The sequence below is a fragment of the Myripristis murdjan genome, chromosome 1, assembly GCF_902150065.1.
Source record: "Myripristis murdjan chromosome 1, fMyrMur1.1, whole genome shotgun sequence".
NCBI classification, from domain to species: domain Eukaryota; kingdom Metazoa; phylum Chordata; class Actinopteri; order Holocentriformes; family Holocentridae; genus Myripristis; species Myripristis murdjan.
Window position 1 is genome coordinate 29,803,128 of NC_043980.1, and position 15,325 is coordinate 29,818,452.

General features: G+C 41.7%; 1 protein-coding gene across 1 annotated transcript; it reads right to left on the bottom strand.

The window, feature by feature from the left end:
• Positions 1-387: 387 nt before the first annotated feature.
• On the bottom strand, positions 388-10,730 carry LOC115362356 (deleted in malignant brain tumors 1 protein-like). The gene is made up of 15 exons (XM_030056250.1): positions 10,373-10,730; positions 9,633-9,953; positions 8,383-8,703; positions 7,638-8,069; positions 6,542-6,862; positions 5,783-6,214; positions 4,521-4,841; positions 3,776-4,207; positions 2,680-3,000; positions 2,287-2,495; positions 1,693-1,835; positions 1,168-1,443; positions 885-1,044; positions 678-753; positions 388-577 (listed from the first exon to the last, which is right to left on the bottom strand). Exons 1-15 carry the CDS (start codon positions 10,728-10,730, stop codon positions 558-560), a joined length of 4,143 nt encoding a protein of 1,380 aa, XP_029912110.1. The 3' UTR covers positions 388-557.
• Between the last annotated feature and the right edge of the window lie 4,595 nt (positions 10,731-15,325).

Sequence of the window (15,325 nt, forward strand, 5' to 3'; positions counted from 1 at the left end):
CAAAAGCAGATGACAAAATGTAGATAATATATAATTATATCATGATTTTATTTCATTTCATTTATCACAGTATTAAGATTTATTTATCTTTGAATGATTTGTTTTTGTCTAAAATGTTCTGTTTTTAAGCTTTTACAGATATATTTTCTGTATGTCGAATGTGTGTTAGATTTGCGTTTTGCCAACTGAACAAACACTCTTGTCTTTCATTGACATTTTGACAATAAATTCAAAGTAGAAATGTTTGCTTGTCCATTTTACTAAAATCCATGTGAAAGATTCTGTTTGATTTTTGTATAAGTACACAAGAAACAGTCAAGGTAAAAAATATATATACCGTAGCCTTTTTAAAATGTTTTTAAAGTCAAATTTGCCAGTGAACTAAAACAAGGAATATTTACAGACATTCTAACAGAAATGATACAAAAGAGGATGAGAATTAATCATACAGTGTAATATCAGCTACTTGATATTTTCTGTTGCTTTGTGAATCAAAAGACATCTGAAAGCAAAACAATATCATTACAAGATGGGATGTGTCTCAGTTTTCTTCTGGCTCACTCTGGTGACTTGTCCCCTGAGCATTGAAAGGAAAGGAAAAAAACATGGTTATTACTACAATGTAATTCACAATCCTGAGACAGGCAGCTTGAGACCAGATTGTGTTTCATACTTACAGGAGATTGGTCCAATGGTGAGAGGCTTGAGGGGTTCAGATCTGGAAACAGAACGGTACACCCTCCTTGTGCAAACCTGGGAGGAGGGTTGGGGGAATCAGAGAAGTGGAAAGATAATAGAGACCAGCAAAACACTGTGTCTCACAAAGTGGCATTGATCACTGATTGATGCTATTGATCAAATAAAAGGATTAGTGCGTCACTCACAGGAGCGCAGGAGGTTCTCCTCTGGTCACACAGACTGAGGCTGCAGTGAAGGAAAATGTCCTGGCTGTTGTTCGCAAACAGGAAAAGGAGAGCAGAGAAACGAGCCTGGCGGGACAAACCACTCTCATCCACCGTCACCTGTCCACGGTCAGCAGGACACCTGGAAGAGGACAGACCAGACTGTCAAGTCCTTGCACATAATCCATTCTTTCATTATCTTCCATTCATTTCCACATTCCCTTCAGGCAGAAACCGTCTGCTGAGGCTCAAGAAGGAAAAATACCTGTTCCTAATGAGTGCATATCGCAGAGGGTCATCAGGATTCGGGGAGTGAGTGGCATAGCAGTCCTCCAGAACAACCACAAAGCTCGGATCACCCTCCTGCACAGACACACCCACGTGCAGGGTGGATCCCAGTGGCAGGGTGACTCGGCCTGCTGGGTAAGACTCTGTATAGTTGGAGTTGCGGAACAGAGACATGGAGGCTCTGGCTTTGCTGCCCAATCCTGAGATGCCACCTGCAAGCCTGTCAAGAAACAATGATATGCAGAAATATTTCCTCCCCACATGTTTTTTGGTTTGTGATGAGAGGTTGCTTTGTAGATGGACAAAGACAGTCATACAAAATACAATGCAGATTCCAGAGTATGCTACCTCTTTTTATGTGGAATGCAATTCCAGTTGCAACATAAGTGTGCACTTCAGCATGAAGGTTTCACCAGCCATCTCCGTAATAACCCATTTATCTTATCATAAATTGTGTTGTCATGGTCATGAGCGAAGATGAAAGGGTACTTACGGCAGATACGGGTTGATAGCAACATCCAAGCTGGTCTCAATGTCCAGAGGATAGGCACAGTGGAAGGGAAAACTCTCAGGAGGGACCAGGGACACATTGTTAACAGAGTATAGAAATAAACTGTTTGAGTAGATGGCATGGGTGCTGTTGGTCTGAAAGACAAAGGATGATGGATGACTGTCAAGTACATGATCAAATCAGCTAAAGCATTACAAAACAGTTGAGTGGCCAAGTGGTTGAAGAAACCGTACTTTAACTACAAATCCTGCAACACTACAATTAAAAAGACCTTAGAATGTCACAAATATTGCTCATCTAGCACCTTACATGCTTTTCTGTAATTACTGTCACTTCACCATTGACCAGGCCCACATTCAGATGGCATTCCAAATTGTGATGAAGGCAATAGCAGCTTTATGCTAAGTTTACCCTAACAGCAACATAAAAGTCGGAGTAGGCTGAATAGAGATGCGTAGCACATAGAGTCATAGGAGTAGAATAATATTACAAAAAATCCGACTAGAATTAAAGAGAATAACACTTATTTCCAGAGCCACACATATAAGCGGATGAACAGTCAGGAGTCAGCAAACAATTTTTCACCGTCAGGATGTTTCCACACGTGTCTGCGCGGCGCTCCACTTGGTACCACACTGTTTCGTTATGAAGCCTGAAGTCAGAACAACGCCGGTCCGCCAGGTGACCAGAGAATGCATTCAGACCAGAGGATTCAAAGCTAGCCAAGCTCAGACCGACTTCAATGAGATCACGGCCACAAACAAGCTGAGGAGCCTGCGGCTGAGGACGGTGGACTAAACAAAAAGATAGAGGATCAACAAAGTAAAAACAAAGAAAATAAAAGAAAGAGACAAAGAAGAAAAGAGGTTAAATGGTGTGACCAAACTGAGAAGATTTTCATAGACAAATCCAGAAACATGAACATTATTTTCAATGTATTATGTATATACATTCCAAAAGAAAATCAAGAAAACATACCTTCACAGATGACACCAGCGTCTTCACTGTGAGCACAGTTGTGGGACCCAAAGCCTAGATGTCTACAGTCGGTTATGGATGGTTCATTTCCTGAACAGGCAACATCATCCAACCAGATGGGACCACTGCCCTGTCCAAAATATGCCGTGCTTGTTGCAGACAGCGCCCTGCCGCAGCCCAGCTGTCTACACACCACCTGTGCATCATTCAGGTCCCAGGCATCGTCACACACTGTCCCCCACTGGTCATCATGGTAGACCTCCACTCTGCCAGAACAGCGGTTGTCAGAGTAACCGTTGACCAGCCTCACCGGAGAAGCAGCTAAGATAGAAAAACATCAAACTTAATTCTGTAGAAAGGAGACAGGTAAAAAAACTGACTTTATCACATAAAAACTAGGCACATTAGCTTCCAACCTAGACCCCTCTCTCCTTTAAAGACTCAGGGCCTTTTCTAAATTATCCTTCTTGTTGAAGATTTTAGCAACAGTCATTTCTTCACAACTGATAACTTTTATTAATAAGTTGTTGCTTGTTGTTTTTGTTGTCTTTGGTAATGCCTCCTCTCGTTTAGTCCTGACATGTGGTGTTCCTCAAGGGTCAGTGTTGAGTCCCTTATTGTTCTCTGTTGATATGCTGCCATTGTGCTGTATCATCTTCAGTTGCAGTGTCCATTTCCACTGCTTTGTCGATGACTTTCAACCCTAACCCTATTTACCCTTCAAATTCCCACCCTGCGACAGTCTTGACAACCTAAACCCAATGTTTTGCAAATATCTTGGATCTCCAAACATTTCCTTTAGTTAAATGCAGACAAAACAAACATTGTATTTTTTAGCCCTCCAAAATGTGCTTGTTTAAACATGATTTTGGCAGGATTATTCAATTATTCCAAAAGCATTTTGCCTCATGTGTTAAGAAAGATACTTTTATTATGATGATGATTGTTGTTGTTTTTTGGATCATATGGTATAAACAATCTGATTTCTACAAATGATTGGAAAAGAAAATCCTTCCAGTAAGACGTTTTGCAACAGACTGGCTGTCACATAAATAGTGAGACATCAGCTCCTACAGCTACATGTGTTGGTATTTACCTTCACAGACAACGCCAGCATCTTCTTGATGACCACAGTTGTGGGAGCCGAAGCCCTGGTGTCTGCACTCTGTGAGCTTTGATTCGCTGCCTGTGCACCTGACATCATCCAACCAGATGGGCCCAGTGCCCTGTCCAAAACGTGCACTATGTGGTGCTGACAGGACCCTGCCACATCCCAGCTGTCTACACACCACCTGAGCATCAACCAGATCCCAGTAATCATCACACACCGTCCCCCACTGTCCATCGTGGAAGATCTCCACTCTGCCGGCGCAGGAGCTGTTTCTTCCATCAGCCAGGCGGACCTGTCCCTCAGCTGCTGTGCTGCTGTCTGCTGGTGTTGCGGCCATGGTGCTGCTCATCACCTGAGTGTTGTTTCTGGTGGGTAGTGGTGTACTTGGAGCAACTGTACTGTTGACTGTTGGTTGAACTGAAAGAAAAATCTCTATTAACCTACAAGATAACTCCAGGTGCAGCTGCTACCCAGTGAAATGATGGGAGGACGCATTTCACCACAGACATTCTACCTGGTTATTTGTTGGGTTAATGCCATTTTCTCTCAACTACACTAATTTGATGTTGTTAACAAAAAAGTCTATTTTTTAAACTGTGAATTTGGTTAATTGTGCTGCATGATGACATCCCCATGTAAAATAAATTATTACTAACAGATAAGATCATTTCTCCAGTTATTTGTCAGCAGAAACAGCTCTGGTGTACCTAAAGTATGCATACACATTTACCTTCACAGATGACACCAGCGTCTTCACTGTGAGCACAGTTGTGGGACCCAAAGCCTAGATGTCTACAGTCGGTTATGGATGGCTCATTTCCTGAACAGGCAACATCATCCAACCAGATGGGTCCACTGCCCTGTCCAAAATATGCCGCGTTTGTTGCAGACAGCACCCTGCCGCAGCCCAGCTGTCTGCACACCACCTGTGCATCATTCAGGCCCCAGGCATCGTCACACACTGTCCCCCACTGGTCATCATGGTAGACCTCCACTCTGCCAGAACAGCGGTTGTCAGAGTAACCGTTGACCAGCCTCACCGGAGAAGCAGCTAAGACAGAAAAACATCAAACTTAATTCTGTAGAAAGGAGACAGGTAAAAAAAACTGACTTTATCACATAAAAACTAGGCACATTAGCTTCCTCTTTACATACGAGGAAAGTCACAATTAACTCCTTTCATCAAATTGCAAAGCATTTGTATTTCTTGTATCTACTGTAAAAAAAAAAAAAAAAAAAAAAAAACTCCTTGGCCACTAGTTATTTTCCCTGTGATTTTAAACCTGCCATTATTGTTAAATACACCCAACCTAGACCCCTCTCTCCTTTAAAGCTTCTGGGCCTTTGCTAAATTATCCTTCTTGTTGAAGATTTTAGTAACAGTTATTTCTTCACAACTGATAACTTTTATTAATAAGTTGTTTGTTGTTGTTGTTGTTGTCTTTGGTAATGCCTCCTCTTGTTTAGTCCTGACATGCGGTGTTCCTCAAGGGTCAATGTTGAGTCCCTTATTGTTCTCTGTTGATATGCTGCCATTGTGCTGTATCATCTTCAACTGCAGTGTCCATTTCCACTGCTTTGTTGATGACTTTCAACCCTAACCCTATGTACCCTTCAAATTCCCACCCTGCGACAGTCTTGACAACTTAAACCCAATGTTTTGCAAACATCTTGGATCTCAAAACATTTCCTTTAGTTAAATGCAGACAAAACAAACATTGTATTTTTTGGCCCTCCAAAATGTGCTTGTTTAAACATGATTTTGGCAGGATTATTCAATTATTCCAAAAGCATTTTGCCTCATGTGTTTAGAATGATACTTTTATTATGATGATGATTGTTGCTGTTTTTTGGATCATATGGTATAAACAATCTGATTTCTACAAATGATTGGAAAAGAAAATCCTTCCAGTAAGACGTTTTGCAACAGACTGCCTGTCACATAAATAGTGAGACATCAGCTCATACAGCTACACACGTGTTGGTATTTACCTTCACAGACGACGCCAGCATCTTCTTGATGACCACAGTTGTGGGAGCCGAAGCCCTGGTGTCTGCACTCTGTGAGCTTTGATTCGCTGCCTGTGCACCTGACATCATCCAACCAGATGGGCCCAGTGCCCTGTCCAAAACGTGCACTATGTGGTGCTGACAGGACCCTGCCACATCCCAGCTGTCTACACACCACCTGAGCATCAACCAGATCCCAGTAATCATCACACACCGTCCCCCACTGTCCATCGTGGAAGATCTCCACTCTGCCGGCGCAGGAGCTGTTTCTTCCATCAGCCAGGCGGACCTGTCCCTCAGCTGCTGTGCTGTTGTCTGCTGGTGTTGCGGCCATGGTGCTGCTCATCACCTGAGTGTTGTTTCTGGTGGGTAGTGGTGTACTTGGAGCAACTGTACTGTTGACTGTTGGTTGAACTGGAAGAAAAATCTTTATTAAAAATCTCTATTAACCTACAAGACAACTCCAGGTGCAGCTGCTACCCAGTGAAATGATGGGAGGACGCATTTCACCACAGACATTCTACCTGGTTATTTGTTGCGTTGATGCCATTTTCTCTCAACTCCATTAATTTAATGTTGTCAACAAAAAAGTCTATTTTTTTAAACTGTGAATTTGGTTAATTGTGCTGCATGATGACATCCCCATGTAAAATAAATCATTACTAACAGATAAGATCATTTCTCCAGTTATTTGTCAGCAAAATCAGCTCTGGTGTACCTCAAGTATGCAAGCACATTTACCTTCACAGATGACACCAGCATCTTCACTGTGAGCACAGTTGTGGGACCCAAAGCCTAGATGTCTACAGTCGGTTATGGATGGTTCATTTCCTGAACAGGCAACATCATCCAACCAGATGGGACCACTGCCCTGTCCAAAATATGCCGTGCTTGTTGCAGACAGCGCCCTGCCGCAGCCCAGCTGTCTACACACCACCTGTGCATCATTCAGGTCCCAGGCATCGTCACACACTGTCCCCCACTGGTCATCATGGTAGACCTCCACTCTGCCAGAACAGCGGTTGTCAGAGTAACCGTTGACCAGCCTCACCGGAGAAGCAGCTAAGATAGAAAAACATCAAACTTAATTCTGTAGAAAGGAGACAGGTAAAAAAACTGACTTTATCACATAAAAACTAGGCACATTAGCTTCCAACCTAGACCCCTCTCTCCTTTAAAGACTCAGGGCCTTTTCTAAATTATCCTTCTTGTTGAAGATTTTAGCAACAGTCATTTCTTCACAACTGATAACTTTTATTAATAAGTTGTTGCTTGTTGTTTTTGTTGTCTTTGGTAATGCCTCCTCTCGTTTAGTCCTGACATGTGGTGTTCCTCAAGGGTCAGTGTTGAGTCCCTTATTGTTCTCTGTTGATATGCTGCCATTGTGCTGTATCATCTTCAATTGCAGTGTCCATTTCCACTGCTTTGCCGATGACTTTCAACCCTAACCCTATTTACCCTTCAAATTCCCACTCTCCGACAGTCTTGACAACCTAAACCCAATGTTTTGCAAATATCTTGGATCTCCAAACATTTCCTTTAGTTAAATGCAGACAAAACAAACATTGTATTTTTTGGCCCTCCAAAATGTGCTTGTTTAAACATGATTTTGGCAGGATTATTCAATTATTCCAAAAGCATTTTGCCTCATGTGTTAAGAAAGATACTTTTATTATGATGATGATTGTTGTTGTTTTTTGGATCATATGGTATAAACAATCTGATTTCTACAAATGATTGGAAAAGAAAATCCTACCAGTAAGACGTTTTGCAACAGACTGGCTGTCACATAAATAGTGAGACATCAGCTCCTACAGCTACACGTGTTGGTATTTACCTTCACAGACGACGCCAGCATCTTCTTGATGACCACAGTTGTGGGAGCCGAAGCCCTGGTGTCTGCACTCTGTGAGCTTTGATTCGCTGCCTGTGCACCTGACATCATCCAACCAGATGGGCCCAGTGCCCTGTCCAAAACGTGCACTATGTGGTGCTGACAGGACCCTGCCACATCCCAGCTGTCTACACACCACCTGAGCATCAACCAGATCCCAGTAATCATCACACACCGTCCCCCACTGTCCATCGTGGAAGATCTCCACTCTGCCGGCGCAGGAGCTGTTTCTTCCATCAGCCAGGCGGACCTGTCCCTCAGCTGCTGTGCTGTTGTCTGCTGGTGTTGCGGCCATGGTGCTGCTCATCACCTGAGTGTTGTTTCTGGTGGGTAGTGGTGTACTTGGAGCAACTGTACTGTTGACTGTTGGTTGAACTGGAAGAAAAATCTCTATTAACCTACAAGATAACTCCAGGTGCAGCTGCTACCCAGTGAAATGATGGGAGGATCCATTTCACCACAGACATTCTACCTGGTTATCTGTTGGGTTGATGCCATTTTCTCTCAACTACACTAATTTGATGTTGTTAATAAAAAAGTCTATTTTTTAAACTGTGAATTTGGTTAATTGCACTGCATGATGACATCCCCATGTAAAATAAATCATTACTAACAGATAAGATCATTTCTCCAGTTATTTGTCAGCAAAATCAGCTCTGGTGTACCTCAAGTATGCAAGCACATTTACCTTCACAGATGACACCAGCATCTTCACTGTGAGCACAGTTGTGGGACCCAAAGCCTAGATGTCTACAGTCGGTTATGGATGGCTCATTTCCTGAACAGGCAACATCATCCAACCAGATGGGTCCACTGCCCTGTCCAAAATATGCCGTGCTTGTTGCAGACAGCGCCCTGCCGCAGCCCAGCTGTCTACACACCACCTGTGCATCATTCAGGCCCCAGGCATCGTCACACACTGTCCCCCACTGGTCATCATGGTAGACCTCCACTCTGCCAGAACAGCGGTTGTCAGAGTAACCGTTGACCAGCCTCACCGGAGAAGCAGCTAAGATAGAAAAACATCAAACTTAATTCTGTAGAAAGGAGACAGGTAAAAAAACTGACTTTATCACATAAAAACTAGACACATTAGCTTCCTCTTTACAGATGTGGACAGTGGCAATTAACTCCTGTCATCTAATTGCAATGCATTTACATTTCTTGTATCTTCTGTTAAAAAAAAAACAAAACTCCTTTGCCACTAGTTATTTTCCATGTGATTTTAAACTTGCAATCATTGTTAAATACACCCAACCCAGACCCCTCTCTCCTTTAAAGATTCAGGGCCTTTTCTAAATTATCCTTCTTGTTGAAGATTTTAGCAACAGTCATTTCTTCACAACTGATAACTTTTATTAATAAGTTGTTGTTTGTTGATTTTGTTGTCTTTGGTAATGCCTCCTCTCGTTTAGTCCTGACATGTGGTGTTCCTCAAGGGTCAGTGTTGAGTCCCTTATTGTTCTCTGTTGATATGCTGCCATTGTGCTGTATCATCTTCAATTGCAGTGTCCATTTCCACTGCTTTGTCGATGACTTTCAACCCTAACCCTATTTACCCTTCAAATTCCCACCCTGCGACAGTCTTGACAACCTAAACCCAATGTTTTGCAAATATCTTGGATCTCCAAACATTTCCTTTAGTTAAATGCAGACAAAACAAACATTGTATTTTTTGGCCCTCCAAAATGTGCTTGTTTAAACATGATTTTGGCAGGATTATTCAATTATTCCAAAAGCATTTTGCCTCATGTGTTAAGAAAGATACTTTTATTATGATGATGATTGTTGTTGTTTTTTGGATCATATGGTATAAACAATCTGATTTCTACAAATGATTGGAAAAGAAAATCCTACCAGTAAGACGTTTTGCAACAGACTGGCTGTCACATAAATAGTGAGACATCAGCTCCTACAGCTACACGTGTTGGTATTTACCTTCACAGACGACGCCAGCATCTTCTTGATGACCACAGTTGTGGGAGCCGAAGCCCTGGTGTCTGCACTCTGTGAGCTTTGATTCGCTGCCTGTGCACCTGACATCATCCAACCAGATGGGCCCAGTGCCCTGTCCAAAACGTGCACTATGTGGTGCTGACAGGACCCTGCCACATCCCAGCTGTCTACACACCACCTGAGCATCAACCAGATCCCAGTAATCATCACACACTGTCCCCCACTGTCCATCGTGGAAGATCTCCACTCTGCCGGCGCAGGAGCTGTTTCTTCCATTAGCCAGGCGGACCTGTCCCTCAGCTGCTGTGCTGTTGTCTGCTGGTGTTGCGGCCATGGTGCTGCTCATCCCCTGAGTGTTGTTTCTGGTGGGTAGTGGTGTACTTGGAGCAACTGTACTGTTGGCTGTTGGTTGAACTGGAAGAAAAATCTTTATTAACCTACAAGACAACTCCAGGTGCAGCTGCTACTCAGTGAAATGATGGGAGGATCCATTTCACCACAGACATTCTACCTGGTTATTTGTTGGGTTGATGCCATTTTCTCTCAACTCCATTAATTTAATGTTGTCAACAAAAAAGTCTATTTTTTTAAACTGTGAATTTGGTTAATTGTGCTGCATGATGACATCCCCATGTAAAATAAATTATTACTAACAGATAAGATCATTTCTCCAGTTATTTGTCAGCAGAAACAGCTCTGGTGTACCTCAAGTATGCAAGCACATTTACCTTCACAGATGACACCAGCGTCTTCACTGTGAGCACAGTTGTGGGACCCAAAGCCTAGATGTCTACAGTCGGTTATGGATGGTTCATTTCCTGAACAGGCAACATCATCCAACCAGATGGGTCCACTGCCCTGTCCAAAATATGCCGTGCCTGTTGCAAACAGCGCCCTGCCGCAGCCCAGCTGTCTACACACCACCTGTGCATCATTCAGGTCCCAGGCATCGTCACACACTGTCCCCCACTGTCCATTGTGGAAGATCTCCACTCTGCCGGCGCAGGAGCTGTTTCTTCCATCAGCCAGGCGGACCTGTCCCTCAGCTGCTGTGCTGTTGTTTGCTGGTGTTGTGGCCATGGTGCTGTTGTTTCTGGCGGGTAGTGGTGTACTTGGAGCAACTGTACTGTTGACTGTTGGTTGAACTGGAAGAAAAATCTTTATTAACCTATGGACCTTCACCCCTACCTGGAGCCCTCTCTTCTTTGTAGTTTCAGGGCCTTTTCTACCAACTAATGCATAAAAACCCTAACCCTAAGCAATCAGCTCATTTTAGCCCAAAGAAAATCTTCACAAACCAAACGCTTCCTATTTAAAACTGAAGAAGGTGAGGATGGTCCTCTGAAAATGAAAGTGCAACAAAGGTGCATCAGTGTCATTACAGGTACACCAATACTAGAATCATGTTCAATGAGCTTTAAGGAAAGTAAAATAAAACTTGAAATTCAAGACTTAATGTCTTACACAAGATGACAATGTTGGACAGGTTACCTGAGGTGCTTCCTGTAACAGTCTGCATGAACAGGAGTAACAACACAACCCCAGCCCCCCTCATTTTGGGCCACATCCAGCAGGTCAGACACAAACTCACTGAAAATGGTCAAAAAACATATCAAGACAAACTACAGCAAACAGCAAACCCAGCTGACTCAATCAGTACAGTGATGATTCAATGTAAATGCAAAGTCCCAAAACATAAATTGTTAAAATATTAAGAACAGAAAATACATCAAGTTTGTCACGTAGTCTCTTTACTTACCTTGCAGAGGTTATTTCAAAGTCAACCTGTGAATGAAAAGTTTGCTGGGGAGTGAGAATGTGAGAATTTATAAGCAAGCCTATGTTGGTCACTAAGAGACCATGTGACTATTAGTAAAAAAAAAAAAAAAAAAACAAACTTCACTGATATGACAACAAAGGAGCTACTTATTAATCAAAAAGACTTTTAGTTGATGAAATTCAAACAGCAATGGCAAATACAAATTTCGTAATTGTCCTGTGTCAATATGTTTTAATGTGCTACAATCGATGATAAGTGATGATTGCTGAGGAACAATGCAGCGCGCCAGTCTCTCAGTCTTCAGAAGTTTGCACATTCCAAACCTAATGTTCCTGTTGGCTCTCCCAGTTTTTACCACCTTTTGTCAATAATAACAACTGAAACAACTGACAGCGCATTAAACATAAAGGTTTTCTATTAACGCTACAGAAGAGATATTTTACCGAAATTCAACAAAAATACTATAAGTCATTTGCACATTCCCCTGATGTCAGATCCTCCTGAGAAAGTATTTCCAGTCAAAGACACGCCACCTGATGGTACGTACTTAATGAGTTAATAGTCATGTACCTGCATGTGCTGCTGATTTGTAAAGATATCTATATTTATGTTTTGCCTCGACTTTTTGAGGCACATTACTTACTACTAACTCATTATTAAGTGTATATAGTTATTGGTTTTGCAACTGCCTGACAGGCCACACATCCACACTAATCTCTGAGGTCTGAACAATTTACGGCTGTACCTAAAACTGAAACAGCAGCGACTGGCTGCTTGTTCTCAGCATCCCGCCTTTGACTGCAGGCTTCAACCAGGAATATTCCTGTCCCGTGAACAACAAGGCATTAGCTTATAAACAGATGTTTATCTGGTACAGTGACAAAATTTATTTAACCTTTATTTAACCAGATAAGTCCCACTAAGAATGTGAGATCTCTTTTACAAGGGAGCCCTGGCCAGCAGCAGCAGCTCCAAAATCACTCACAACAAACAAGTTAAGAACATACACTGTAAAACAAAACAAAACATATGTAATATAACTGTCTAAGAAGGAACACAGTTAGAATGCATTCTGCCTTCATAACCTTTAATATTTTTTTAAGAGCCCTGAGTAAGATAATCTCGTGGAGCTGCAAATCAGTCTGCGGTTGGTTCCAGACAGCAGGGGCAGAGAATTTGAAAGCTTTTTTGCCCAGTTCAGTGCAAAATGTGGGAACAGTCAATAGTAGAGAGTCGAGTGCAGGCTGTACATACTGGTTATAATTGAGACATACCCACAGATGCAAGTGGTGAGCAGACCAATATTGGACTTACAGGTAAATGTGAGAGAGTCCTGGGATACACCCTGTCCAACCACATTAATGCATGGCTTAGGTCTTTATCAGGCATACATTGACTTATGATTATCTTTGCATTCGTTAAGTATTAATGACTGTATATTATTGTATTATTTTTTAAATCATAAGCTGTTCTTGCAGAGGTTGAATCCACCTGGTTTGTCTGGAAATTGGATAAAGTCTCCCTTCAAATACAGATCGCAAAGTACAAACCTGAAAACAAGGTCACACCACAGCAGATGACATTCTCCCTGCTGACAAATGTGATTTAATATGTTTGTTCAAATTGATATATCACCTCCTGTCACGATTTACTGGAAATATTACTTCCTCTTTTGTGTTTTAATAGCACTAGTAAATGTTTGACTTAAAGCCTTGTTCTGTTAAGTAATGTTACAGTTCTTTTGGAGAGTTGGACATGGATTCATGGACACCCACGTCAAACCGAAAAAAAAGTCACAGTCACATTCAAACAGAAAGTTTTGTCTGACAGCTCGTACTGCCAACTCTTCAGGAATTTGAATAAACTAGCAAATCAACTAGAAAATCAAACAACAAAGCAATCTATATGAAACAACAGATGTTACATGGTAAGTGTCTCTAATTGAAGTGTATTTCTTATAATTTACACATATTTTTTTAGCAATGTAAGGCTCTAGTTAGGGTTGAAAGTTGATTATATGTGTGTGTGTGTGTGTGTGTGTGTGTGTGTGTGTGTGTAATGAGCTATGCATCGTGTCTGTATATATATATATATATATATATATGACACGATGCATAACTCATTACACACAGGTTCATGGAAAAAGAGTAAAAGCCATGAAGGGATATCCTCTGCGATAAACTGTCTCTTACTAAAACACATCTCAGTAGCCACTACATGGACTTTCCTCTTGTACGTTATCTTTTTGAGTCCTAACCCTAATGACACCATTTACTGTCAGTAATACTTGGCATCTGGTGTTTCTTTTGTCTCTGAATGATAATGTGCGACTGTGAGCCTGACTCAGCCTTTGTTACCTGATGCCTGTTAAAGTGCCATGAGTGTACAAACACCTGCCAGCATGATCAATGTCAGCTCCATGCACTTTTGCTCCCAGCCTGTGTAAGAACAATAAAACAGCCCAACACAGCCTTTTATTCACAGAGCATTTAGCAGGGCGGTGTTACAAAGGCCTTTACAAGACGTGAACAATAAATGTGAAGGAAAAGAGAATAAAATATAAACAGGCAAATGCACTAAAATATTTAAAACAATAACAGACAAAATACGGACTGTACTTCATAAAGGCATTACCAGTCAAAATACCATTACCTTTGAGACACTCGCAACTCTCTACTTTTTAAAAGGTCTTTTACAAACTGTATTGAAGCAAGCGTGTTGCTGTTTTACATTATGTCTTTGACTTGGGGTGAACTGTGTTTGCATACCTCTGGTATAGCCTGAATGCCTCTCTTGAGTAACATAATAAATAAATAAAAATATAAAAGCAAATGAGTTTCTAAAGTGTTTAAGGGAGGACACTAAGTGGGATGGTCTGATCTTGCCAGGATGGTTGTTTATGAGCCAGTTGGCATCCTTACGGAGAATAGAATGGCTGCTGATGCTAAACAATCAACAGCCATATCTTGTTACTAATCTCTCAGCGGCCCGTGAATGTTTCCAGTGAATGTTTCCAGTGGTAGATCATTGCTGAAGCCCGGCCACAGCTTGTGGGTTACAGTGAATGAGCTCATGGTGATGCATTCAGGTGACCAGGTGAGTTTATCAAGCACTTTATACCCACTGGAAGAATGAAAGCCAAATAAATGGGCTTATCTGCCTGTGATAAGGTCAGCCATCCCAAACATAGCTGTGAGAATGCGTGGGAAATATGTTTTTGTGAAATAAAATTTTTATTTTATGACAGCCTCATTTAGGATACAACTTATGCTGCCTTTAGAGTGTTGTTCATTTGATCCTGAGTCCTTCCTCTCCAGCGTCCTGAGAGCACACATCTGTATTGCGTTTAACTTCATTCATTCATCCATTTTTTTCCTGATTAAAAACCTCAATTAATAAAATGCAGATCATCACATTTTTTAATGATTGTGATGAATACAGAAGCGCTGAACCTACTCACAGAATCCAAATAGTTTTTAAAACAAAATGTCCCTGAGAATGGGATTTGACAAAATTTGACCTGCAACCCTACACTGCTATCTGAAATATGTTCATCTTTTACATACAAGTTATATTGTTTAGGAAACATGTAGGTGATCGTAAGGTTTGTTTTGTTTTTTTCCATGTAGAGTGTATAGTTCCAGAAATTCACGTCACCATCAGGTGTAAAGGAGGATTTAAAAAGGGAACCATATGAATAAATAAAACTTCTCTAAATGCTCTGGTGTTTCCAGTGCATCCCAGTCCTAAAGGACTCCTTATGCTGCAAGTTTTTGTTCTTCTTGCACACCTGAAGCAAACTCTAGGCTGGACCTGCAGCCTCTCAGACTTCTTCATGCCAGTGACTCTGAAGGTAAACACCGACCAGCAGGCAGTAAGAACCGGCAGCTACAAC